This window comes from Neopsephotus bourkii, unplaced genomic scaffold, assembly GCF_033783945.1.
Source record: "Neopsephotus bourkii isolate Nb327-2 ecotype Australia unplaced genomic scaffold, CSIRO-AGI_Nbou_v1 NB_882, whole genome shotgun sequence".
NCBI classification, from domain to species: domain Eukaryota; kingdom Metazoa; phylum Chordata; class Aves; order Psittaciformes; family Psittacidae; genus Neopsephotus; species Neopsephotus bourkii.
Window position 1 is genome coordinate 2,247,546 of NW_026901376.1, and position 27,184 is coordinate 2,274,729.

A 27,184-nucleotide genomic window follows, 5' to 3' on the forward strand; every position below is an offset into this window, starting at 1 on the left:
TGCACTCGGAATCTATAAAGGCACATATACTCTTCATTTCCCCAGTTGGAAAGAACTCTCAGTTCCAGTATTTGGAATGCATTTTGACCATTCTCCTGGGAAAGGAAACAGCAAAACAACAAACCAGAGTTAGGTGCCTGGTACAACCAATTGAAAACATGAACATTCACAGGAGGCAACAAGCAATGCTGCAAGAAAAGCCTTGATAAAGCATTTTCTGTACTGCTCCCCATTTCAATTCATGAGCATGCAGTTCCTCTACAAGAAGAATTCTCACCTGAGTGCATGTGTATAGGTGTTCACTGGCAGACACCAAGGAGGAGTTTATGTGTGTAGATGTGGAAAGTCCATGTTGACTGTTTCAAATCATAATGTAAAAGGTGGAAAAAAAAAGTAATGCAATGACGTAAAATTACATGAATCCAATGTAAGAGCCCTTGCACTGTTCAGCCTGTGTTTGCAAGTACTGAAGTAAAGCAGCTACTGTTACCAGAACTATGGAGTGCTCAGCATTTCAGCAGTATTGCTGCTGGGGCTGGAGATCCTTTCTCAGCATTGCATGAAGCACAGTGTATTTGTGAGCACAACTTTCTTTATGATGCTGTTTTCTGCAATTTCCAAGTTCTCAGGAACATTACTGTTATATGAGCCAAGCTCATATCACAACTATCCTACAGTGCTTCCATAGGAACTGAGTCATGCAGCACCCAAAAAAACTAAGCTTGAAAACTAAAAACCCCATGTAGCCAGGCTTTCAGAGATCTCTTTGCAATGACTTTTGCTTTGAAAGCAAAGCATGGGCTGGGCTGCGCACCAAAGCCTAACACAGAAGGAACCTGAGAAAGGTTTTAAGAGTCAAATCATTTTACTCCACTACCTTTGAACACCATCCACTAAGCAGCAAGGGATTCCTGATATACGGAAAGCAACTGCCTGGAAAACATAGGGTTAAGATACTTTTAACTTAATTTAGGTCTAAGATAGAGAACAATGCTTGTGTTGTAGGTCTGTAGTGTGATAACAGAATTTAGTAGTCTTACTAACATGAGTGAATTATTTCTTACCATCCTAATTATCAGTTAGCTTGGAGACTGTGCCTCCCAAACATCCCCTAGCTTAGGATACTACTTGTCTGCCCATCCTGTTTTGCTTGCAGTAGATTTTGTACAAAAGTCGCACTGTTCTAAATCTTTGCCAGTTATCAGAAAATTACAGATCTGCCTGATTTCAGCTAGTTTTATGATTACTGGGGCATCCCACTGTGCCAAAGGTGAAAAGTACACTGTGAGGAAGACCGCTTACTTCATCTTGAAGACCCCTGCCCATGACTGTCTGAGGGCAGTGCGTAAGCCCTAAAAGGGATGAGACTTATGATAATGAGTTCCTAAACTAACTGTAATAGCCTGCTGCTCTCCTGGGAACCTAATGAATATGCATGTTTGTGTGTAATAAATATCTGCCTGCTTAACCCCTCGGTGTACAAGTTAGGAGGGGTGATCCCCCTTGCACTCAGGCCTGTAATAAACATACCTGCTTTATAACTCTCCTTGAGTTGCCAAGTCTGATTCTGTGCTTCACTCCCCTTCATTTCACATCAGTCTGTAATAATCCCTGCCCATGGCAGGGGGGTTGGAACTTGATGATCTTAAGGTCCTTTCCAACCCTAACTATTCTATGATTCTACGATTTTCTATGGGTTAATTTATTCCTGTCACAAACCCCACACTGAATACACGTCCCATCAGAAGAGCCAACTGCAAAGTGACTCCCATGGTTACAATTAGGCACATTTTGCATGGTGCCATCCAATTCTAAAACCACCCAACCAACACTTGTAAAACTTTCCCCAGAGCCTTTGAAATGTATTGCAGCTTTAGGGATAATACATAACAACTGCTGCCACGCTTTAACAAGTAAGAGCTCATCTGAGAACTTAAGAAACAGGGACCAGAAAGAAAGCAATGATTCCCCGGTAATAAAAGTGGGAATGCAGCGAATGTCAAGATGAGGGATGTTGGTAACATCAGAAAACACTTGCTTTAAACAGCAGCAAAACAGATTTGTGGGATAGATGCCTACAGAAATTCAAACCTACGGTTAAGGTTGATCTGTTTCAATTGATTAATCCCAGCAGAAAGATTTTGAAATCACCAGTTAGAGAAACCTCTGTTCAGTTTCCCCTGGAGCAGACCTTGACTGCTTCGGCACCAAATTCCATCAATAAACTAAGTTTTTAACTGGCAGTGCAGTAGCCGATCGAATGCCTCTGACATTATGCTGATGTGACTGCTAAAATCAGGTAACAGCAGAACTCAATCAGTCATTTCCATCTCAGCTTCCTTAGATTATTTCCAAAGTAGATCTCTTAGAGTGTCACACTTGCAATATTTTCAAAACAAAACACAGAACAGCCAGTTGATTTTGCTTACCTTTCCACAGGGTAATTGCTAGCAACTGGTGCAGTTTGGGGTGTCCCATTTTTCCTGATCCCCCACTAGACCACTTTAGTGCTCTGGGTGCAAGAGCCACTCTTTTGGGAGAATTTGCATCCAATTAAGCTGACCAAATTAGCCAAGTTTTCTGGCAGCAGTAAGATTAACAAATATTTACTATTAATAGAAATAGGATGAACTGCTACCTCTAATGCATCTTTAAGACATGACATTTACGTCCTAGTGCTACTGTGTCTTTAAGGTCCCTTAACAACCTCCAAAAGCCACCTTAAAAAAAGGGCGATTTTGAACTCGAGCCACTTCTACACCCAGTCAAGTCCCGTATCTATCAGCCAGCAATACTGACCTAACTCCTTCACAGCCAAAAGCTGAGCCTTCAGGAAAGGAAACCAAACGTGGTTACGATTAATGTTTGGATGCTCACAAACACTTCTGCTTTATGTTCCAGTTTGGCATAATCCTTCTTTGAGCAGAAAGGCTCAACAAAGAGATAAACTAAAAGATTACAAAGCAATCACCCCAAACACCTGATGCAGAGGGTTGACCAATGTACAGGGGGGGGTGTACAGCGGGGTTGGAGGAATTCGATTGCTTAAGCAAAGGTATTGTCTGTACCTATCATGCCTACTAAGCAGAACAAAAGCACTAGCTATTGATACGGAAAAACAGGCACCTGGTTCTATTGACAAGGAAAAGCAGACACCTGATTCTACTGATAAGCACCTACTGATAGGGAAAAGCAGACCCCTGAATCTACTGTTAAGGGGGAGAAGCAGATGGTTGATGGCTGGGACCAAACCCTAAGGCCATACGTGAAGACTAAAAGGTGAAAAGTTCAAGAAGAGGAAGACTCATTTACTTCATCTTGAAGACCCCTACCCACAGGAGGAAGACTCATTTACTTCATCTTGAGACCCCTGCCCATGACCAGAGGGGGCACTGCGCAGGCGCAAAGGACCTTCTAGCTCACTGTAATACGAAGCGGGGATAGGACATGAATATGTATAGGCGTATGGTGCAACCTTATAAATGTAGAGGGAAACAACACTGAGGCACGCATGACTTTGAGGAATTATCCCCGTGCGTCTCAGCGCTGAATAAAAAGCATACCTACTTTACAACTTTAACGAGTTGTGGAGTCAATCCGCGCATCACACCTACCACTGATAATTCACCATTCATCCCTCACAATCTTGGAATAACACCCCCGCCTGCCCCAAACCACGCACACAAAACCAGTCATGACTTACCCAGTTATGGCTGTAGAACAGCAAAGCCCCTGAATGCATTCCTTCTCTTGCTCCAACACCAGCCGGCAGTATGCACTTGCAGCCCAGAAACCCCCGAGGGCTGGACTGCATCCCCAGCAGTGTGAGCATCAGGTAGAGGGAAAGGATTCTCTCCCTCTACTCCGCTCTCGTGAGACCCCCACCTGCAATCCTGCATCCAGCCCTGGAGAACAGTTCAACCCGGCAGCCTGTACAGTTACAGCACAAGCCCAGGAACGAGACTCGCTCACTGGTGCTGGTCAGGCAGGAAGCGCAGTTTCCCACCCACTCCGTGGATCACAGGCAGGGATAGGAGGTCTACAGGAGACAGGCTTCTTTCCTTCTCCACCCTCAAGTACATCTGCATTCATGACTTTTGAAGCTCTGAGTCAGGATTTCAGGTTTAACACCAGCTCATGAGAGAACAGCAGTGTTTTACAGGCCGGCGTTGTTTAAAGCGAGTGAGCACTGCCTGTCCCAGTTAACAATCCACAACCGGGATCACCTCGACCACGTTTACGTGCCTGGGGACAACGCTGACATTGCACACACGTTTGATGGAGGACAGACAAGACTGCCCAGAACTACTCTTTGGCCTCAGTGCGTTTCCAAACAAGTTTCAGTGCCCGAATTCATCTTTTTACCTACAAGGAAACCCTCTTCCTACCTATGTCTCACCGACAGGAGCGCCGCTCATACACCTCCCCAAACCTCAAAGCCCTGCACGCTCACCCGACCCCCCGGCACGTACCCGCCCAGCCCGGCCCCCACGACCCAATGAGAGCTCAGCACACGGAGATGGGCAGAAGCGGCAGCCAATGGCGGGCAGCAGCGGGGCCGAGTGCAGGGCAAGGCTCCGCCAGGCCGCGCGGGGCAGGGGCAGGGCTTGGGCCGGGCCCTAGCTGAGCAATGGCGTCCGGTACATCTGGTGCGCCTCGTTAACGGGCGCCCTCCCTTCCCGAGGCTGGCGCGCAGCTTCCCCTCCATGCGCTGAACGCCGCCCGGTTCCTGCCGCCGCCTTCCGGCACGGGCAAGGCCGTTGGCACGGCGCTGACACACCAACAGCGCAACCCCAGCGGCTGGAAAAGGCCCGCACCTGCAAAGCGTCCGGCAGCGGCCAGCCCGGGCTTCGCTTCACCCACTTCGGCGTGTGCCAGGCAGCGCCAGGGACACCGAAGGAAACACTGCAGGGAAAGCAGGGGCGGGGAGGCCGTGGGGACACCCCACTCCTCGCCCCAACATGCTCCAGCGGATAGGGGGGTATCAGAAGGAAGAGGCCACACTGTACTGGGAAACGAGCCAGGGGCATTCCTTCAATGTTACAACCCCGTCATGGCCTCGGTTCATCCAGTGACCAAAACTACAGCAAAACAGTTTTATTTCTTCTCCAAAGAGTACATGCACTTTCAAAAATTAAAACTCTTTATTTAAACATTTTGATAGCATCTCGTCACAGTTTAGAAGCAGCAAAGAACAAGACATGTTGAAAAGCATTTACAAAAATACATTGCACAAAATCCTATCTTAACGTTTTTTTTTCTTTTAAAAATAAGTTAGTGTTATCCAAAATATTCCTACATCAGCTACCTAATTTCTACTTAAACAGGGGAATTCAAATCTTACATAACCTATAACATGAAAACACCTGGGTTTAATGGTAACTTAACCATGAGTTCTGGTTCTAGCTCAAGTGAAAAAAAACCCAACAAAATAGAGAACAAAACATACAAGAACCTCAACCCCAGCTGTAGTGTAGATCACTGGGCGACATTCCCGTGCACTCGGAATCTGTAAAGGCACGTATACTCTTCATTTCCCCAGTTGGAAAGAACCCTCAGTTCCACTATTTGGAATGCATTTTGACCGTTCTCCTGGGGAAGGAAACAAACCAGAGTTAGGTACCTGGTCCAAGCAGGTGACAACTGCAACTCCTCAAGTTGCTTTCTTAGATTGCTGCAACTACCCACTGTCATTACTAACCAGGTCATGCCTGGGGAACTTCCTGCCACTTTGGAAAGGACCTTCCCTGCCTTACACTCCCTTGTGAAGGGAGTCAGGACAAGCATGAAGCCGACAGTTCCTGTGTTCAGCATCCTCACATCATTTGTGTCCAGGCAGCACAAACCTTTCCTCTCCTCTCATGTGTTCAGACCAGAGGTTTTGAGGCAGGCAGGTGGGTACTTCCTGCCTCAGTTTTTACAGTGCCCAACCAAGCATGAGGCCACCTTCCTTCACTACTCACTGTGCACTACCATAGAAAATAGGAGCATTTTTCTCCCAAAGCTTTAAATCCTGTCATCCAGACTTACCATCACTGGAAACATCTGCAGTGGTTCCCCTTCTTGATCATACTCATAACGCCCTAGAAGAGTGCCACTTTCTTGATATTCATCATCTAGACCCTGTAACAAGAAGATAAAGATTTTTGCTCCCATCAAATCTGCTATCTAACCAAAACCAGAAGCATGTCTACATAACTGAGTTTCAACAGACAGCACTCAGACATCGATCAAACCAGGATCAGAATGTTTCCTGTGTAACTCAATGCCTGTTCAGGCATGGCTCTGCATTTAAATTCTGTGCACTGCAAATACCTGTGCTATGATTCTGTTTTCACTGTCAAACCTCTTCCATTTCTATGGCAAACCCACTATCACAGTGTATAACAGAAAGCGCTCAAGACAAAACAGAACGAGAAAAGATGCATCAAGTTCATAACCAAGACTGAAGTACAGATTCAGATGCTTACATATGCTGTTTAAGCATTTGAAGGAGCTAGACAAAAAGTTCTCAGCTATGACAACTGTCCTCTGGTGTAGCCTGTGGTGTTCGCTCTAAAATCGTGCCTATGCAACTGTGGTCCTAGTTAAAATCCATTTAAAAAAAATCATGGATTTTTTACATCATGGAGAAGATGAAGAGCCAGAACTGTGGGGGAGAGGAGAGGGAGAAGGATGGAGCAATTCAACTGCATGAAAGAACTACATTCTTTGAGGTATTACAGAATTTAAAACCCATCATCTCTCTCCAAAAGTGTTTACTACTGGAGAAAGTAAGAGAAAAAATAAAATTAGTTGTAACATTTTCTGTATCTGATTTCAGGCTCATTAAAGATTAGAAGCCATCTGAAGAGGAGTGACTGAAACAGTTTATCTCTAGCTGCCCTCCGTCAAGTCATTACTTTCCAAGATAAGCAACACAAATATTCTTTATGCACACAAACATCACCTGAAGTTCAGAGGCACACTTACATATACTAAAAATATCCTAGGAGCACTGGTGATAGTTCCTGTTGGTGAAAGGGTCTTTGGTATGTGTTCCAGTGTAAAGGCAGTTGGATAGATCCTCATTGAAAGTCTGATGACAAGATGCCCCTGTGATCCTTTAAAAGCCCAGCAGTTTCCTGGATACACATCCGGCTAGACAGGAGGAAGGGAAAGAGAACAAGGTGGGACACAACAGCAGGAAAATAACCACAAGCTTTTTGTAATGGTTTTTTTTGGAGTAAGAGTTGTAATGAATTTGGAATTATGAGGGACAGCCTTAGTAAGTGGCAGAAAAGAATGTATTTGGTAGAACTCTTCAGGAAGACAGCCTATCCACCGGGACTACCAGCAGTGCTTAAGAGCACGTTGAGATTACTTCTCAACAGGAACCATCCTAGTGCTCACACTCTGCACAAGTCCAATGCACTGCCCAAGCTTCCTATGAAGGTCTTAGTTTTGCTGGAGTAGGACTTCAGCAGTGCTCAGGAACTACCCGAAGAATCCCACTCTTGGGAACGTAGCTCAAAGTACCTATGTCCCCCTGGATATTACAAACAGAAACATCAAGCATCTAAAAACAACATAACAGAATAACATTGCTGAATTTGTTTACTTAGCCTTTTATTACCTGAATCACTGCTCTGGGAGACTGAGTGACATACCACAGAGGAATTCCAAAGAGGCTAACCACTGCTGCTCTGGCATCGTAGGTTTCAGAACAGCGAGTACTCAGAATGCTGCCACCTAAGAAAGAGATTTATCAGGTTAGCAGAAATAATTACGCATTTCTCTGAAGGCAGAGGTATGTACAAAGCTTAATGAATGTATTAGTTATCTTCCTCAGAAAAAACCTATCAAATATATTCATAAAAATCACAGAATGGTGGGAGCTGGAAGGACGTTAAAGCTGATCCAGTTCCAACCCCCTGCCACAGGCAGGGACATCTTCCACTAGACCAGATTGCTCCAAGCCTTATCCAACCTGGCCTTGAACACTGCCAGGCATGGGGAGGCCACAGCTTCTCTGTACACCCTGTGCCAGGGTCTCACCATCCTCATAGTAAAGAATTTCTTCCTAATATCTAATAGCAATCTACCCTCTTTCAGTTTTAAACCATAGAGTATAAAAAATTTCTGGGGATACAAATAAGTTATATGAAGCAAAATGTTATTTTAAGAACATGTTAAAAGGATTTTCATTTAGGAGGGCTAAAAAACACACTATTTTTTCCTAGTGACTTCAGTGGTGTATCCATCCCCCCCCACCTCTGCTTCTCAATTATCTCCAGTTGCATACAGGCTGAAAAGAACTGTAATATCTAGTGTACATATATATATATATAACTATTATATATATAATTAAGCATGCGTACCTAGGCTGATACATAAACCTGTAAACAACAGGCATAGATTGCAGTAGTAGACTGATGAACAGGCAACACACAAGGATGCTCTACTAACCTTTAGCCTTCATTATAAGATTTTTCAGTAAACACTGTACATAACATGAATAGTAGAAATGGTGTTCCCTCTACTCTTTACCTCCAGATTCCAAGGCAAAATCCACCAGGCCAGTCCTGTCTTGAGAGTAGAGTTTCAGTGCATTGTTCACAATAATCTGTACTTGCTAAATGTGGACATAGAGAAGAAGAGAATGGAAAGAGAAAGATTTTAATAATATCAAACGCTGCATTCTTTTCCACAACTTCCCATGACCTGGACCTGCATTTTTTGGTATAGTTGATTCTGGGGATTCTTCAGTTTTCAAGATAACATAAACTGAAACCCCGAACATTCACAGCAGGCATCAAGCAATGCTGTAATAATACCCTTGATAAAACATTTTCTGTACTTCTCCCAGTTTGAGTTCCTGACATCTCTTAAAAAAATCACATTTCTAGCGACAGTCATGCTCCACAAAATGCCTAGAAAAGGCCTTTTTACAGTTTTAGTTCAACATTTCAGAACCTAAACTTACCTCTTCTGTGATTCCAGAGATCCCTGCATTGGTCACGGCATTCGTTATGACTTCAGGTGTTAGATTTTGTTTTGTAGCAGACATTTGGAGATTAATATCCTTGAGGATCCGCAACTCCAGATCCCGCAGCTCAGTCTGATGATCACTTTTACTCACAAAATTGGATGTAAGCCATTGGAGGAGTGTTTCAGGAAAGTCTTCTTGTTTGTCACCAAAAAGCATCAGCTTCACAGATTCTTTAACCTGTGCATCCACCTAGCAGAAGCCATTAGCAATTATAACAGAAATTACTAGTCTTTATAGGCCATTAAGTAATATTGTATAGAACAGGCACATGTGAAATCAATACATACATTCAGAACATAATTCAAGCTTTCACATGAGTTTTAACTACACTGACGCTAGGATAACAGACCCATCAGGTGTGCAGAGGAACCTATGGGAGATCCGGATGCTGCCTTTGCTTGGTGAACAAGGCACAACCAACGAAGCCCAGGCAAACCCTGCAGTTTACATCAGCAGCTGAGCTGCACTTCTGACTAGAGAAAGTTGACTGTAACAGTTCAAAGGCAGCACTGTGGCCACTTTAAAGGGAGCAGTGCACTTGTTAGGACAAGTTTATAAAGTTGCTTAATCACCCCCTTATAGGATGTATCAATTCCACACACAACAGCTAGATCGCATTTGAGTGTTAGCACAAGATGGTATTTCAGTCCAAATTGCTAATCCAGTGTCAATACCTACTGTTGTATTCACTGGGCTATATCCTGCTCAGACCATGTAACAGGTTCCTAAAGAACTTGAGCATGATCTTTTAAAGCAACTGTCAGATAACAAACTGAACTTGCTTTTATGCAAGTCTCTCTTCCACCTTTCCACGTGTTAGGAAACACATCAATAAGAAGAGCAAAGTACTGTACACAGAACTGCTGCTGTGTCAAATCTTCAATGCAAAAACCCTGCCATTGTAGAAAACAATCCCTGACCTCCTGTCTGTGTTATGCAGTCATGGAAAAAAAAAACCCCACAGCACTGCTACCATTCTTTAAAATGAATCTTACCCCCATATTACTGATTGCAGCACCTTCCAAGAGTAAGTGAACAAAAAATCAAGCAGTACCAAGTTCTACTGGGACAGCTACAGAAGTTACAGAACTTACTTTTTCGTGAATGGCATCTATTTTCCCACAACTCCTCTTCACACTTTCCATAGTTGACACTTCTGATTTTATCTGGGACAACTCTAGCTCTAGCTCTTTAACTCTGGCCAAAATTTGACTCTGTGCATCATCCTCTCTGACAAAAGTAAGGAGTCAGTGATTAGGAAAAATGAGTTTGAATCATTCCATCACATTCCAAAGGTGTTAGAACAGACTCGTCTAATACAAAGTTCAGTTATTCACCATGATCGACACTGCGAGCTTGCAGTTCCTTGAGCATTTTATTTAAGGCATACTTAGGATTAATATAGTCAAAGAAAAGAATGTTTAAGTTGCAGACAAATCCAGCAGTGATGACTTTAGAGGCAGGTGTCAATGTGACCTTAAGTAGCAGTCACATAGGACCAATATAGATCAGTGTTCAGGGCATGCTACGGAAGAAGGGACCAGCCGTAATTTCAAAGCCATTTTACATTTAGATCTAATTTAAAGGGAGATTAAGCAAATAGGTGTTTCTTTTCCTCTTCCCAAAGGGAAAACTGCTTAATGAAATGCTGCTGGTTTTACTGGGGATTAAGTGAATGAAAAGTAGGACAGCTGGCAAACAAAAAAGAAAGATGAAGGTTAAAACTGATACAATTCAAGAGTTTAAATACAAAGTCTAACAAAAGCAGCTACTATACACTTGTGGAAAAGATCTCATGGATTTAGAAGAGGATGAGAAGTCACTTGTTCTCCTCTCCTATATAAACAGCTTTCCCTAGTCAATAATGTACCTGTAGAATTGCTCACCCACTGGGAGTGGGCCTTGTGCTGATGTTCAGCATCACAGTTAAAGCTGACTGTAAGAGAGAAGTACTCCTGCTGACAACACAAACTCTTAAGGCCAGTTAACTAACACAAAGAAAAGGATTGCTGTCTTCCAAAGGAGAACATGCATATCACCATCAATGAGCATCAGGATTGAAAGAGAAAAATGCATCTGAAAAATGCTCGTACCTTGCTTTGGCTACGTCCAGGTGCTTCTGGATGCCCTAAAAAACACCGAAGTTAGTTTTAACATGTACAAAGAAACACAAGTGACAGAAGGAGGACAAAGAATGCTAAATGAAAATGACACTTATGTTTGTGCCTCTGTAGAATAAGATTTTATTTCAAAGAGAACCTGCCTCAGTGGCCAAGTATAATGAATAATTTCACTCTGGACGGAAACTCCCTCCAAGAACAGGGAGGAAGAACACAAGTTTTGAGAATTCAAGACTGCAATAGCTGGAGTAAAACAAACTGGGCTTTGGGATAGCCAAAAAGGGAAAAAAGCAACCTTAGTCTATTTGAACCACGTTACAATTGCAGCTAATTTCAGTACCTTAGATTCAGCTGAGAGTTTTTCAATAAGGTCTTCCAGCTTCAGAATGCGCAACTCATGTTCTTGATGTAAAGCCAGGAAGTCAGTCTTAAAAAACAGAGAAAAAGAAAAAAAATTGAGATTTTCTACAAAGAATAATTTTTATTTCACTTCGTAAGCCCTTTATTCTTGGGGACAATGAGAAATTACAGAATTGGTAATAAATATGACAGCCTGATCTAGCAGCTCTAAAGGGAAGTTTACCAGAAGACCTCTTCTTTGTTACCAGTCCTCCTTTCTCTGTCTGAAAAGAGGATCCACCTGCTCTTCAACAATGCAAGATTCTACTTTAGAGCACCTATCTGGAATTAATTCTTTTTCAGCAATAACAAAGGAGGAACAAATGCCAGTGACTACTCCCTGGCATCTACTACCAATCAGTTAGCTCCGTAGCAGAAAAAGAATCCTCAAGTCAAATTGCAAAAAATCTGCATAATTAAATCAGAATACTTTGATCAGTATTAGAAAATATCAATAACTGATTATCTTACCGTTTTCTCTGCTTCCATGTCTTTAAGATGTTGACCAATCACAGTTTTTATTAATTTCAATGTTTCACTTTTGTCGCTCATCTGGGCAAGCTGATCTTGAAGATTATGAATCAGAAACATCAATTTACTATATTCTTCTTCATTCTGATGGCACTTGTCAGACACAAAGGCCATTTGCTTTTCCAGCTCACTTAGGTAAGCAGAATCAAAGACGCTTATGGTATCCTAAGGTATACAGAGGTTTTCATTTTGTTTAATGTATAAAAATCATGACATTTACATACATTACTTGTGTATTGAGTAGTTATCGCAAAGTATTGAAGGCTTGGGAGTTAAGAAGTCTTAAAAGATATTGAAGTTCTTCCTTACCTTTGGAGGTTGAACAGAATCATCCTGCCGTTCATGAACATGGTCACGTATTCCCTGCAGCCTATCATACCTTGTCCAGGTCAATGAAGGTAGTAATGAAATGAAGTCATTAAACCCCCAGAACCATACACCTAGATTCAAAAGTAAAAAGGATATTATAAAAAATTCTCCCTTAAGACTGCTTATAGCTTTCCTCCTTAAGGACACAAGCTACCTTAACTTCACATGATGGATGTCGCACAACAGACACTACTCCAGTCTAAATAATCAGCTTTAACATTGGTAAGTCAAGCACTCAAGAATATTAGGGAACATCCACCAGTACCACTCACACAGTTGGAAGGCAGGCAGCTTGCACTTCTGTGTCATGATAGAACTTTAACCTCTACTACTGCTTCCCTGGGACCTAGATGACATTTACTGATGAAGACTGGCCATGCTCACTAAAGGCAGATATAAATATTGCTTTTTACCTCAATAGAAAATATCTTGCCTCCTACCCTACTTACTACATACTACATTGCATAACACTGAATTGGAAACTTAGTTGGAGGAAACTTAGGCTCCCATGGGAACAACTGAGCATTTTGCAAAGATTACACCTATTCTTGCAGCATCTCAGTGAGAAGCAGCAGCATTTTCTACACAGGGTAACTTCTTCCTTTGTTATTCTCCCTAATACAGAGGAGTTTGAATGCCCACTGTAAAATTCTGACAAAAGTTTCTCTTGGGCCCAAAGCAGCTACACCTAATTTAGGGAGTGCAAAGACAGGAACCTGCTTTTCAGAAATAGCCCAGCACTTCTGGTCAGTATTTTGAGCTTCCTGAATTCAAACAAAACAGACAGCTTGCCTAAGATATTGACATGTAACCAGCCTAAATAGCAGTATTTTAAGCAACTCAAGCATTGTCTAGAGCAAAGGGAAGTCTTAGGATGAGCTGATCAGAGAACTTAACCACACTTTCACAGAGGTGGGCAAGAACCAAAGCAGACAGTATGCAGCCTACTCCTTACGACTCCATCGCTAGTCCTACTTGGGGAGATCAAGAAAAAAAAAGGACTTCAGTGCATCTACTTGCTTGCCCACACTCTCTCGAAAGAGATCTAGGTAATTAAATCAAAGGCATGGCAAGGGGAAAGCTCACTGGCTTGCTAGTATTTGGAAAGCTCAAAGTGCTGCCCTGTTCACAAATTGCTTTGTTTTGCTTCTGTATCTTTGTGAACCAAAAGTTCCACTAAAAACGCTAGTTTGGAATAGTAAGCATAGATCACTTTGTACTATAAGTAAATGATTCACATACCCAGGAGAAACAAGAGTGGGATAAGGAGCAGGAACAGCTTGTAGGCCTTTGGAGGGCATCTAGAGAAATGGGGAAGAAAGTTTACAAGAAAGAATACATTTACCACATTTCACTCTTTTATACTACAACTGGGTAAATAATTTGGTGACAAAACAGGTGTTTTTCAGTGGATACATACCTTCCAAGAAGAAACACCTTGAGCAAAGACGTGAGGGTAGCAAGTTTATACCATGCGGTTCTAAGCAGCCTGAATATGCCAGAAGCTGCAATCCCTGGAAGACAAAAAGTGACAGTGTGAACTGTAATTAGTGTGGCACATGTTCAAAGAAACCAAGCAGAAGGACATGCGACTGTGGCCAAGAACACTTTGCACACCAGAGAAACGCACGACTGCAGGCAACACAGGCAGCTTATTAATATCTGCATATCGCAAGTCTGACAGCATTATAACATCAGATGCTCAACAAAACCAACAGCCATGCAAAAAGACAAAATGTTCGTTTGTTTTAATAATGCACTCTTGCTGGAAAGTCAGTATTATATTTGAATCCAAGTTACCACACGCTGAAGACCTTCAGCATGTTTCAAGAAACGTACAGATCAGCAGCACCAGTTTTTATTGAGAATGCCAAGAGAGGAAGTTGCAACCAAACCAAACACTCCATTATTCTTGACACCCCATATTCTGTGCTATTCAAGGCACTTGTTTCCTCACACACTCATTCCCTCATGAAACAGTCTGGTTAGTCGCCCATTATGCCTATGAACAGAAACAGACCTCTCATTAAGCATAATCCAGTCAATTTTTAAAAAAGAAAGTTGAAGTAGCACATTCATTGCCGAGTACAAAAGCTACAGCCTAAGCACAGTGGAATTAGTGTAAGCCACACACTACAGATGCCTGGTTTGCCTAAAGGGACAGGCAACGTGCACACAAACGGATAAGGACAGTAACCTGGAGAAAGAATGGCCAGCCAAAGTAGAGACAACACCTTCTGAGACACAAGCCATCCCGCTGTTCCCACCGTCCGCAACCCGTGAAGCATAACGTAACCTAGATTATAAGAAATTCATGCCACATGGTAACATACAGAAATGAGTTTACAGTTCTTTTGCAGTACATGAAGTAACAAAGACCCAGTCCCCTGCCCGTTACATGTTCTGCATCATTCTAATCCACACCTTTCAGTAATCTACAAACTTGGTTCTTCACTCTTTAAAAGCAAAGCAGCCACTAATAAATATGAAGCCAAGTAAAACCAAGATAACTCAGAAACAATTCTCAAGCACAGGGATGAACGATCAACAGCAGCTGTGCAGTTAAATACTTTTCCAAAACCAGCAAGGCTTACATTTTGTAGCATGTTTAACTAACAATGCCATGCTAAGTGTGACAGAGAAGACAAAAAAAAAAAAGACTGCCATAAAAAGGAGTTTGAAGCATATCATTACTTTGAAAGCATCTTGTTTGTTCTGAATTATACATCAAATTCATTATCTAGGTTCACATGCAGAAGAAGGAATAAGCACAAATTGTAAATCCTAGTGAATCAAACAGTGATGTCTAAGAAATATTAATAGAAAATAATCCCTACCAGAAGTTATGGGCAGTGAATGTTCCCAAGCATCTTCAGCATGTCAGTTTTGATTCTCTTATAGAGCAAAACTGGCAACAAAAAAACTACTCCAAAAACTAGAAGGGAATGCTTTCACTTTTAGCCCACTGAAGCCAACAACTACTATATGCAGGATTAGCACTGTTCGTTCTACAGAACAAACTACACAGGACACATTTAGAAAATAATCCTACATTTTTAGATCTGCAGATATGTCTGGGTTAATCTGAGTGATTATAGATATACCAACCCAATATTTTGCAAAGCATTTAGGTGACTGAAGTGTCTCATATCATTTTCGTTTGCTGAACAAAGAGCACCCAAATAGATCCTTGATGCCTCTGTCATTCAAGCTAGGGAACGCTCATCTCACAGGGAAGATTCTATCCCTATAGAAGATTCCTGTAAAAATTGACTATCACTAGAACAAAAATAAAATGTTAAAACCCCTTTATTCAGATAATCTGTATACCAATACCTCTACCTTACTTTCATTTTAAGGCATCTTTTCAACCTATTGAATGTAGACTTCCCCACAGAGCATTAAATTAGCAATTTGATTTGTTCTCTCTAACATACAAGGTGCATGCTGTCCTTCTACCTTGTTTTTACTAGCAGGTAAGCAGTCTGCCAAGCTTCTATAAAAGCCAGTATAAAAGCAAGAGGTCAGTCAGGAAAGGTGTTAAGTAAGTTAATTTTCTAGACAGTTTACATTTCTACTTTGACAGAGAAAAAAACAACCAACCATTGATTAGTATTGTGAGATTGTGTTGCAAAATAAAAGCAAAATAAAAAAAGGTCCAAGTCAACCTGCATAAGAAAAGGTGTGCCAAATGGTCCTTGCTACCCTTTCAGCCCATGAGGACTGCATGTGGTCTGTGATGTGTGTTTCAAGGTTTTTCTTCCCCTTACAGTCATCACCTGTAGGTTGTGGTAAGAGTCAGTTAATGGGACAAAGCCAGGATCAAATGAAGATTGTTACAAGGTTAGTCAAAACAAGTCTATTTCACATTATCCGTTATCAAATTAAAAGCCACTAAGTAAACTTCAGTGGCATAACGCTTGCTTGGGGAAATACTACTGTACACCAGGTAATCACCATTCTCCCCCAACATCTAAACTGCAAAACAAACATTTACTTTGTAGTTCCCATTGAGTAATGGGGCATGTGATATTACTATTACAGCAACAACCTGTCTTTTAGCCCAAGGTTTTACCCAAGGCTAAACAACATCAAGAATGCTTACATATTGATTCCTGAGTTACACCAAGATGTCTATCTTCTCTGTAAGACCCCTTCACATTCATACTTCCGCAGTAGTCCGAGTGAGCTGCAACACATTCAAAAAGCATACGTGGAATGTAATTCTCAAGTTTGAAGTGTTTCATGTATGTGGATGTTAGCTAAACTGGCTGAGTTCACAATTAAAGCCAGGTTACTCACAGGAGACCTGAAAAAATGATCAAGGAAGCAGACTACTCTGTGTAATCTTAATTTTTCTTCTGTAAGTATCAGGGGGCCTTTTGGTCCAAAAAAATCTTTCTGCTTCTTTTCAGATAGCAAAGTTAGTAAAAAAACAAAACCAAAACCACAAGACAAGTAAAAACTCATGAAATCTTGAGTCCCTATTCGCATCATTCTTTCAAATGGGCCAATCACTACATCTTTGTGTTAGTTTTACCGGAGATCTCAAAAGACCGAGAAGAGATCATAAGCAAGTTATAAGGCACCAAGGCAAAGAGAACAGTTTTAATCAAACAGAAAAATCAGTCACCTCCTGCCTATGGCAATTTAACTTCACTTGGAGATTGTGTATGACAGAAGAGAAAGCACCAAAGAATACTTCTAGGGAAAACAAGATGTGCTTTAGAGTAGCAGAGGGATGATGGTAATTTCAGTTCTGCAAGACAGATCTAATCAAGCTTTGACTGCACAGTGGGCTTAAGGGTAACAAGACAGTCCTAACTTAAAGACACTGAAAAGTTTGGATTTGACACTATCACACCAAGCAGTTTGAAACCAACTTAAGTTTCTCAGTTTAAACATTTCCTTCTACTGCTTCCAAATAAAAAATAAACATGTGCATCTTAACTGTAACAGGTCTCCCATACGTGAATCCCGATACTTCCAGAGCAGAAGGAAAGCATGAAAAGAGTAGCAGAACTGAGATAGTTATATAGTAATTTAAAAAGGGAAAAAGACAGGAGCCAGCCAAAAGACTATAGAAAAAGAATATCATAGTGCCAGAGATGAAGTCTGTAAGAAAAGAAGCCAAAACACACTGTGGCTGTGTGCAGAGACCAAGAAAGACAACTGAAAAGGTACCTCTGAAGTCATAACCCAGCTTCAGCAAAACCATTTGAAATAGTTGCACCAACAGTGATGCAAAAGATGCTGCAACATGTTTGACCAATCGGAGAATCTTACTCATGTAGGAATAGGTTCCTCCTATTGAAAAAAAAAAAATAACCCAGTGTGAATACAAATTATTCACACCCGTTAAGATGATGTACTTCCATTCTCTGGTGCCCATCAGCTTGTGGAAGAATGAGAATCAAACATGGAAAGCCTGTTTAGCCAGGTATATGAAACTTGAGGAAGCGTGGTTTGAGAAGTCTGGATGGCATTAGATACTACAGCAAAGCTTTTGTAAGAACTTCATATCCAAAGGAAAACCCTTTCAAGACAGGATGTATGGCTTCAGCGAGAATAGCCTTTCTTAGTAAGAATTAAGAACTCTAAATAGCAATAAATTTCTTGCTTACTAAATTCAGGATTTTTCAATGTTGTGAGCTGCAGATCCTGATTTTATGGGTCAAAGCTCCAAAGAGACAAACTACATTCAAAGGGTGAGGACTTTCTTCCTTCTCCTCAGCCTTTACACTGAAGGAAGTTAGTACAGTGGTCTGCCTCAAGTGCTAGAGACATAGACATCTCCTTTAGAGCCACAGAACAAATCTGCAGACCACCTTTGTACTGCTGGTACTTTAGCTGGTTTTCCATAATCAGCCCCATTGCAAATAAATCCGATGTGACTATGTGCCCCTTTTTTTGCTTCCCCTTCCTTCCCAATGCCAGTGTGAACCAAACTGCTGGGTTAAAGTTCAAACGAATGTACAAATAGGAGCTCCTTATAAAACTCTCCTACATAAATGCAAACTCAGGAGCACAGAAAACACTTTTCATACAGTATCACTTTAAGCAGTTTATTATGCCAAGCCATAAGAATTCTTGCCTGTACTATGTATTAACCAAAATAAATAGTTGCCTCAAAGCATTTAAAGAACACCTTATAGTTCAAGGAAACAAATTTCTTGCTACTAAAAATATACTTCAATAACCCCCAAATCAGCTCCTTTTTAATTCAAGGCCATTCAAGAAAATTTTGTGGTAACTGAGGACTACCACAAACAACAAACAAGAAATTCAAGTTGCTATGTAAGCGGCAGGCAGACACAGTAAAGACACTGAGGACAGCCATCCACAGAATGGAGATTGTCTTGGAAAGGCAGAACCTAATGTACAGCAGATTCATTTGTTTTCAAGCTGTAGGAATGGAGTCACTAGGAAGTGTATTTTTCAAGCAGTTGATGTTCAGCTTCTAGAAACACTCTAGTAAGCTACAAGGTTAAATGAGGATATAAATAGTTAAAAAAGCAGAAGGCAGGAAGGTGTATCTCTGAGATTTCCTAGAGAGCAGAGGCACTGGAAAGAAATAATTTTGCTCAGTCTTGAAAATTTTACATCATATAACAAATAACAAAAAAGAGAAACGCGCCTACACAGGAAGTTTTTATCTGAAAACTCTGACCAAAAACTTCATAGATAGACATGTATAGATCTGATTCCAGATGAGGAGACTCTTGTGACCAGTGCTGGCTGGAACTGCCCGTTGTGTTCCAAATCATTGTGGAAATAAAACTCATTAAGATACCATAGCATTTTCCTTTTGAAATTTAATGCCTTCAGAAGCATTGAAAAAATCTGATAATCAGGTATAAGTAGTTGACAAGTACATAAAGTTTCAACTGATGTAGGTAAAACATATATAGACAATATACAAGAGAAGGTAACTTACTAGATATATGTTTCTGGGTCCTATCCCTAGAGTAAATTCTTGAAGACGGCACACGGGAAGCTGAGTGTGCTGTAAGAACTTCTTTCCGTTCAGAAAGCATGCTGCACTCATTGCAGGTATAGCCATTAATCACTGTGGTCTGCATTTCTGATGTTGCTGTATCGCCATGTCCCTGAAGCAGTGTAGTATCACTACCTAACAAACCAAGAGTAAAACATTTAGTGCATCAACATCAGTACTGATGTCTCTGGTTACAATTAAACAGAATTCAAGTAGAAAGAAAAGTGTAGTTACCTTTAGGGTCACCTTCATCATCAAGACCTTCAAAAGAAAAAAGAATTTGGTCTCAAATATGAAGAAATCCCATCATCAACTAGAATAACTGCCATGAAGTCAAATTAAAAGTGCCACTAATTTTAAAACTGCAAAGAAAAGCCACTTTGTAATTAGCATTTAACATATTTTGCTGTTCACCACATGACCAGATCCATACATTCAGACATTAACATAGGGGAGTAACAGTGAAAAGGCAGACAAAACAATATGAACGTAACTACACCTTTTCTTAGGTTATGTGACTTTAGAGAAGCTAATTACAAACTTATGCCGCTTCTGCTACTTGGTAAACTACTTTCGTACTACTGTATTTTAGAGTCCTGTTTTATGAGCAAGCTAATGTAAAGTTTAGAATATGTTTTAAGATTGAAACTTTCAGACTCTGGGAAGGTCACAAGTGTACTGAGTAGTGTCCCGGGTTCAGCTGTAACAGTTATTTTTCTCTTTCCTAGTAGCTGGTGCAGTGCTGTGTTTCAGCTTTGCTCTGAGAACAATACTGATAACAACGTTTCACTTGTTGCTAAGTAATGCTTACCCCAATCAAGGCCCAAGCAGGCACAGGACACCTAACCAAAAGTAGGCAAAGCGGTATTCCACACCACAGCATGTCATGCCTAGTATATAAACTGGGGGGACTTCCCCAGAAGGTCCAGTTCACTCTTCAGGTCAGGCTGGGTATCGGTCAGTGGGTAGTGAGCAACTGTACTGCACATCGCTTGTGTTTATTGGGTTTTTTTTCCTTTCCCCTTTCAGTTTTATAATCTCTTCCCTTGTTATTTCCCTTATCATTATTATTAGTAGTATATTGTACTTTATTTATTAAGCTGTTCTTATCTCAACCTGCGGGGTTTACATTCTTTCAATCCTCCCCATTCCACCTGGAGGAGAGGGCTACAGATGAGTGAGCACATGGCTGTGTGGTGCTGAGTTACTGGCTGGGCTTAAACCATGACAACTAGAAACAAATAGTCTGAAATGGGAGATACAGTAAGTTACTGGTCTTGTATAGGACACTTCACATAAAAAATTATTTTTGTAGCCAACTCGCATATATTCCTCTTCAATTAAGAAAGTAGGCTCCAGAAAAGTATACTTGTATATACTTACAAAACCAAATGAGCTAGCCACACAAAAACAGTCTTAGGAGATCCCCTAGTGCCTCGAATTTGAAGCTTTCAGATTGACATATACAAAGTTGAAACACGCTTCTGCCTAAGAGCAAATGAGAAACTTTTCTTTGGCTTTTCAGAGACATGTTACACATTACCATTCTTTAATGACAGCACTTCATGTGCATTTTGAAGAAAGTAGTGATAAGAGACAATCACATCTGTGCAATCTATGGTACTGCATCACAAAATTGCCTATGTTGGCCTGCCATATGAAGTTGCCTGGGCAAGGTATCCTGATACTGATTGTGCCTATAAATCAAGTTTACACTTACTGTGAATTTCCAGTAGGCATCTGAGCAAGCAGACACCTACTGCAAAAGTCTATACACATGCACACATTTGAGGGTAGGATGGAAAAATGGGTGTGGAAAATAGGGAATATGTGAACGTATGATCATACATACCAAACCATAACCAGTTTTCACAGTTGGATACAAGCAATAGCAATCAATTGCCTACCCCAGAAATGATGTACTTTTGTCTGCTCTTGAATTGAAGATTCTTCCAATACAGTGGATACCATTAATGTATCACTGCCATGGCTATTGAAGCTGCTTTGGCTTAATACAGAAGAGCTGGAGAGATTTTTCCTTGGTGTGAATCTTTCACTGCCAGACTGTTTATTCGCACTTCTGTGTTCCTTCACCACCCTTAGAAACAAAGCAAAGACAAATAAGATGTGGCAGTGAAGATGCAACTTTCTGTGAGTCTCACAGAAATAAGAGAAAAGTCAAGGTATTTCAACACTGATGTGACAAATCAGGTTTAGAAGAAAAACCTCTCTTCAAGCATCTGTACTTTTACCAAGACTTCATTGCAGACCACATACTAAGTATTTTCCAGAGAATGGCAGTAAACACTGAGAAAAACAGATTAGGTAATCTATGTATGGTTGTGTTCCAACAGGAATTCCCAGGACGCCAACCAATAAATTAACCCATCATGATTAAAAAAATGCTTACTTGGAAGGCTTCTCTCTGAAAGACATGTTTCCAGCAGAGTAAGAGCTGTCATGGAGGCCACGGTTTCGTGCATCATCTGATTCATTAAGTGTTGCAGGAGCTAACCGTAAACTACGTCGTGACATTCTTGGAGAATCAAATACTGGATCTATTTGGTTTTCTGTCTCAAAGTCCAAAGCATCTGAAGAATAACTTGAACTGCCAAGTAAGAACAGTAACAAAAGTAAGAGAGAATTCCCTTAGTAACAAACACGCCTTCAAGCTAATCCACATTTCCATTAAAAGCAGTTTATTTGGAGTTATGGAAAAGTTCTCACAAGATATACCACATAACCCAAGTAATTTAGAAGTATATAGATATTCAAAATTATCTTTAGCAATTCACATTACACTTTTACAACTGAAAGGAAATCACAGAAAGAAACAACCATTACGAAAACCATGTTTGAAGTTTAGCCAGAAAAGCATTTGTTACGCAGCCTAGTTCTTTGGGGACCAATTTGAGAGAGGAAGCCATACACGACACACCTAGCAGCAAATTAAAAATCATGATGCACTCTAAGTTGCAAAGTAAATACTCATTTTTAGCCAAAGTTTATTTTTTATTTCATTTCCCAATCCCCTGTTTTGAGAACCAAAGATATACACACAACACTACTCCAAAATTCCCATCTCCCAACAAGCCCGAACTTTCCTCTCTTCAAGAAACTTAAGACTTCCCTACTTTAGCTATGTTAGGTTAAATACCATTACTTTTAGAAAAAGTATTTTCACAAGGTTTATTCATTTAATGCAAATAATTAAAAAAATGGAGTATTTCATCAATTTTACTTTACAGAGCAAGTTTACATGTAGAGAAGATTCAAATTATTACCTCAGGAGCTCTACTCCACACTTTTACACATGATTCTTTCAGAACCTCCATGAACACTTGCAATGAAAACAAAGCAGCAACACAAGGCAAACACAAACAGATTAAACAAAGGAGTCAGCAAGAAGTACATATACTAAAATGGAAGTTTAGCCTAAAGCAGAATACTCACGCTTACAATCAAGGGAAATATTCAGTTAAAAAACAGAGATGAGGTGGTTGGCAGCAGGACACCAGGTTCTAGACCCCTCAGCACTGTGACCCACAGTAACCAAATTCCAAGCATTCTAGGCCAGCTTTCTTGAAGAGTCTGTCCCTTCCTGGACCACAGGGACATACACAGCTGTAACAGCAGGTCCTCAATATTCCTGGGGGGTTTAATTTCTTCTTCATTTGTTTTTTCTGGGTTTTGTGGGTTTGTTTTGTTTTTTTTTAAGAGCTGAGCAAGGTATTAATAACAATAGCAGCTCCTTCACCCCAAATCCAAACAAAAACAAGCAAGCAAATTACATCTGAATGAGTCTAGTATGCAATCTCTATTTAAAAATGGAAGCTGTCCCTTTAAAATTACATGTAAACAGCTACTATATCCTGTATTTGTGGAAAAGCAATTTATTGGAAATAATTTTCTTCATTAAAGTGCCCAGAACCTTACCAAGCAATGAACTGGTGTGTATTGTTACTACTTTGGCATACAAATAAGTTAACATCAGAAGGCCTAGCAGCTGCCCTTACAGCAGCAACTGAATTCTGACAAGGCAGGTGCTTCTCAAGTGAGTTTCTTCATTGCTGCATAATGCAAAGTAAAGCACGCAAAATGAGACAGTGCCAAAGCACATGAACTGCATTTCTTTTGGCTAAAAAACCCAGCCTAACCCGTACAACGCACTGCAGGAAAATACAGTTGGCTTCAGCAGCAAATGGGCAGACCAGGACCAAACCAGAGCTTGTCCAACATAATTTCTTCGATCGCCCAGAGGTGCACAGATTTAGTGGCAGGTCCTTGGCACCACCTGCTTGACCTTACTGGTCTGCCTTGCCAGTGCTGCCACATGCAGTGCAACCCCATGCAGGGCACTAAGACAAACCCAACATACATTACTATATACAGTATGTTTATTAATCCTTGCTTACATTTGGGTGGAAGGGAGAGAGGAAATAAGGCAGAAACCTCCTTAAGATTTTACTACACAGTCTCTCCCTGAACAGCTGGTTCAGAGCTCAATTTTGCTATTTACACTTGCTACTATGCATTTGCTTTTCCTTATCTCCACCTAGTGTTTCTCTCAGATACTCGATTCACAAGAACACAAAGTCCACAGGACAAGCTGACAGCTGTGACCAGCCTCAATTTGTGTCTATTTGTGAACATGTGCTGTTGTTCAGTATCTCAGGGAGCACTTACATCAATTTGGGTTGAACACATACCTCAGAGTTGGGCTCTACCAGTCTTAAAAAAAAGTAAAAAAAAAATCATGGATCATCTCCTCTTTTTGTAAGAGACCTTCTCTCTTATGCAGGATAATCATTCTCTTCACACTGAAAGTGAATTCTCTGTCCCAGGTTGGCAGGACACTATCCAGAAGTCTCCCCAGTTTGGAAAGCAGCCTTTTTTCTACTACAGAAAAGATACAATAAACAAACAAAAAACAAAACCCAAAACAAAACCCTGTCTTTCCTTTCATAGGAAATTAACCTGTACATTAGGGGTACTCCTATCCATACGTATGGCTAACCAAAAAAAAAACTACTGTAAAGATGTGATGCCATCAGCCTACACTCCCAGATAGCCTACACTCCCAGATAACCTACACAGACAGTGCAGACTCCGGTTCCTTCCCACACACGCAGCTCCCATGGCTACTGGCAGATGTGCTGACTGGATCAAGCCTTACATTTCCAGCTTCTTAGCTATTAACTTGACACCTCCTTCACACAAGCTTCCACGGGTAAGAATGTCCTAGACTTCAGTGAGTTGATTTTCAAGTTTTAAAAGTTGAATGAGAACAAGGTCGGCCAATTTTAGCACAGCTATAGCTTCGTCTGGAGGACTTTGTCATTTATAAGGATATGAAAAGGGCAGTCCTATATACTTCATTATCCAAGACAATAATAGATAAATGAGATATACCTAAGAGAACTGTGTTTAAATAGACACCTTCCAACACAGATGCACAGGCACACAATCAATACATGAACATTTACATGCTTTCTGATAATGGCATTACTTTTATTAACTGATTAAAGACACTACTTCCTTGAGCGCCTGACCTACTGCACCGATCATCACTGAACACTTCAAAAAACACCACCCCCCAAAAAAACCTAAAACATCAAAAAAACAAAGGATTTTATTCATTTTGCAGAAAGTTACACCCTGATTTAATGCTCTGACACAGAAAAAAAAAAAATCAAACCAAATTCTTACCAATTCAATCCATAGTTGTGAAGAAAAAAGAAGTGTTAAGGTACCCAAATTGACCAAACCCACACAATTCAAGGATGACAGTGACTAAAAGGAAAGATCACTCTAAAGGAGGGGTGTAAATTATACGTTGACAAGTGGGTGAAATTCACAAGGCTGACTGGCATTTTGAGGAGGATAAAGGTCATTTGGCTGTATCAGTTTAATAGTTTGCTGATTTGAGCTGGAGAAGGAAAAACACAAAGCAGAAGGCACTACAAACAGTTATGAACACACAGTAATCCAAGCAAATATTAATATAAATTGTATTAACAGGCCTGGTAATAGCTTTGTGGTATCTAACTTCTCTGTACTTTTTTCTGCAGTACTACATGCACAAGCCTATTGCTTTATAAAAACCTTACAAATACAACAAGGAAGGAGAAAAATCAGATGCCAGTTTAACAGCTTGTTTTAAGATATGCTCATAGAGACATAAAAATCACTGTCTAAACAACCTGAAGATTCAAAAGTCTGCCTTCACTGCTCACAATGGGGAAAGTTATCCTCTGCAGAAGAGCTAATATATGTCAGCCAATGACCAAGGTACACTTCAACACAGAGCTATCTAAAAGCACACAGTAATATAATAGTGAATCTGCCGGCTGATAAAAGGCACATAAGTCATCTTCTCTCAGAATTAGTAAACCCACTTGTATTTAACCAACATTTTAACAGTGTTCTGTAAATTCAGGAAGAGTTGCTATATAATTGATGCAACGTAGAACATATCCCATTTTGCAACACTACTGACATCAGGCTATAGCTAAAAAAGCAAAACAACCCATCATGGTGTCCCCCCCCCCAAATAACGATGCTTCAATTTTAAGAGCCCACAACAGCAAGAATAAGTTAGCAACCTCTTAATTTTACAGCTTTGACTACTATTTTACTGACAAATAGCCAAGAATTCTTCAGTCTGAATACTGTATTTTAATGCACATTAAGTAAATAATTATTTACATGCACAGAATAGAAAAGCAAACTTACACTACACCCTAACAAACAATTTACTTAACTTGAAATCTCAGGCTCACTGACACATACTTGCTTCAAAATACATCTACTAACTCAACAGGAAAAGGTAGGTAGAATAAATCAGATGCCATAATCTACTCTATTAATAGTAAAGAAAATCAAATGGGCATCACAACATTTTGAATACATAATACCAACACATGCAATCACACTACTACTGTTTTTAGAAAACTGAAATTATTTAATAAAAAGTCTAAAATGGTCTATTTAATGAAAAGATATAAGAACAACCAAGATCATTACAACAGATTTTACATTCACACAAGCGATTTTTCTAAGAAACCAAAAACCTACCCAACAAAACAAACAATAAAAGTAATCAATATACAACTTCCAGCCAAGTTTCACAACAGCAGAAATGAATGTGTCTCGGTTTTAAAGCAAAAATAGTGCCAAGTAGCAGAAGAAAACACACACAGAAGTTACAAGACACACAACAAAGCATCTAAGAGTTTTGATGATGTATTTATAGAAATAAACCAGCAATTGTAACTAGGCGGAGACTAGTTATTCATAGCAACTAATAAACACTGAGTCACTATGTTAGTCACTGTCCTGTCAGTTCTACATGTATTCTTTCCTCCAGTTAGGACACAGTAGTTACTTTCAAAACAGACTAGATGAAGCATGATTCTCCAAAGAAGTCAGCTACTTACCATAAAAGCTGAACTCTCGGGAATTGACAACAATGAGAGAACATGCAGTTTTCTCTACAAGAAGAAAAGAATTCTCACCTGAGTGCATATGTATAGCCAGTGTTCTCTGGCAGACACTGGGGAGGAGTATACGTGTGTAGACGTGAAAAGTCCATGTTGACTGTTTCAAATCATACTGTAAAAGGTGGAAAAAAAAGTAATGCAACGACTTAGAAGTACACAAAGCCAATGTAAGAGCCCTTGCACTGTTCAGCCTGTGTTTGCAAGTACTGAAGTAAAGCAGCTACTGTTACCAGAA

The 27,184-nt window shown here is 40.5% G+C and overlaps 1 protein-coding gene and 1 long non-coding RNA gene across 9 annotated transcripts; one reads left to right on the forward strand and one right to left on the reverse strand.

The window, feature by feature from the left end:
• LOC133214276 (uncharacterized) lies at nt 1-27,184 on the forward strand. Its single transcript, XR_009726070.1, has 2 exons — nt 1-252; nt 26,935-27,184. It is a non-coding gene; the product is annotated as an uncharacterized LOC133214276 (long non-coding RNA).
• Nucleotides 5,126-27,082, reverse strand: SUN1 (Sad1 and UNC84 domain containing 1). Of its 8 annotated transcripts, XM_061357057.1 has the most exons (22): nt 26,965-27,082; nt 21,858-22,055; nt 21,355-21,545; nt 19,682-19,708; nt 19,388-19,582; nt 17,635-17,757; nt 16,556-16,639; nt 16,119-16,229; nt 14,648-14,746; nt 13,871-13,964; nt 13,693-13,751; nt 12,391-12,521; nt 12,022-12,246; nt 11,492-11,578; nt 11,125-11,159; nt 10,126-10,261; nt 8,966-9,220; nt 8,530-8,614; nt 7,616-7,731; nt 6,973-7,140; nt 6,031-6,123; nt 5,126-5,592 (listed from the first exon to the last, which is right to left on the reverse strand). In XM_061357057.1, the coding sequence occupies exons 1-22, from the start codon at nt 27,039-27,041 to the stop codon at nt 5,479-5,481; spliced, it is 2,703 nt and encodes a 900-aa protein (XP_061213041.1). In that variant the 5' UTR covers nt 27,042-27,082; the 3' UTR covers nt 5,126-5,478. The 8 variants fall into 8 exon arrangements, with proteins under 8 accessions (XP_061213041.1, XP_061213044.1, XP_061213043.1 ...); XM_061357060.1 differs by lacking the exon at nt 17,635-17,757; XM_061357059.1 differs by lacking the exon at nt 16,119-16,229.

Bases quoted from the DNA above. Each gene is read 5' to 3' on its own strand.
- SUN1 (XM_061357057.1), bottom strand. From the start codon at position 27,041: ATGGACTTTTCACGTCTACACACGTATACTCCTCCCCAGTGTCTGCCA. The intron at 7,732-8,529 runs GTAAAGAGTAGA...TCTCTTTCTTAG, and splicing joins TTTTGCCTTGGAATCTGGAG to GTGGCAGCATTCTGAGTACT. The intron at 5,593-6,030 runs GTAAGTCTGGAT...TTCCTTCCCCAG, and splicing joins TGCAGATGTTTCCAGTGATG to GAGAACGGTCAAAATGCATT.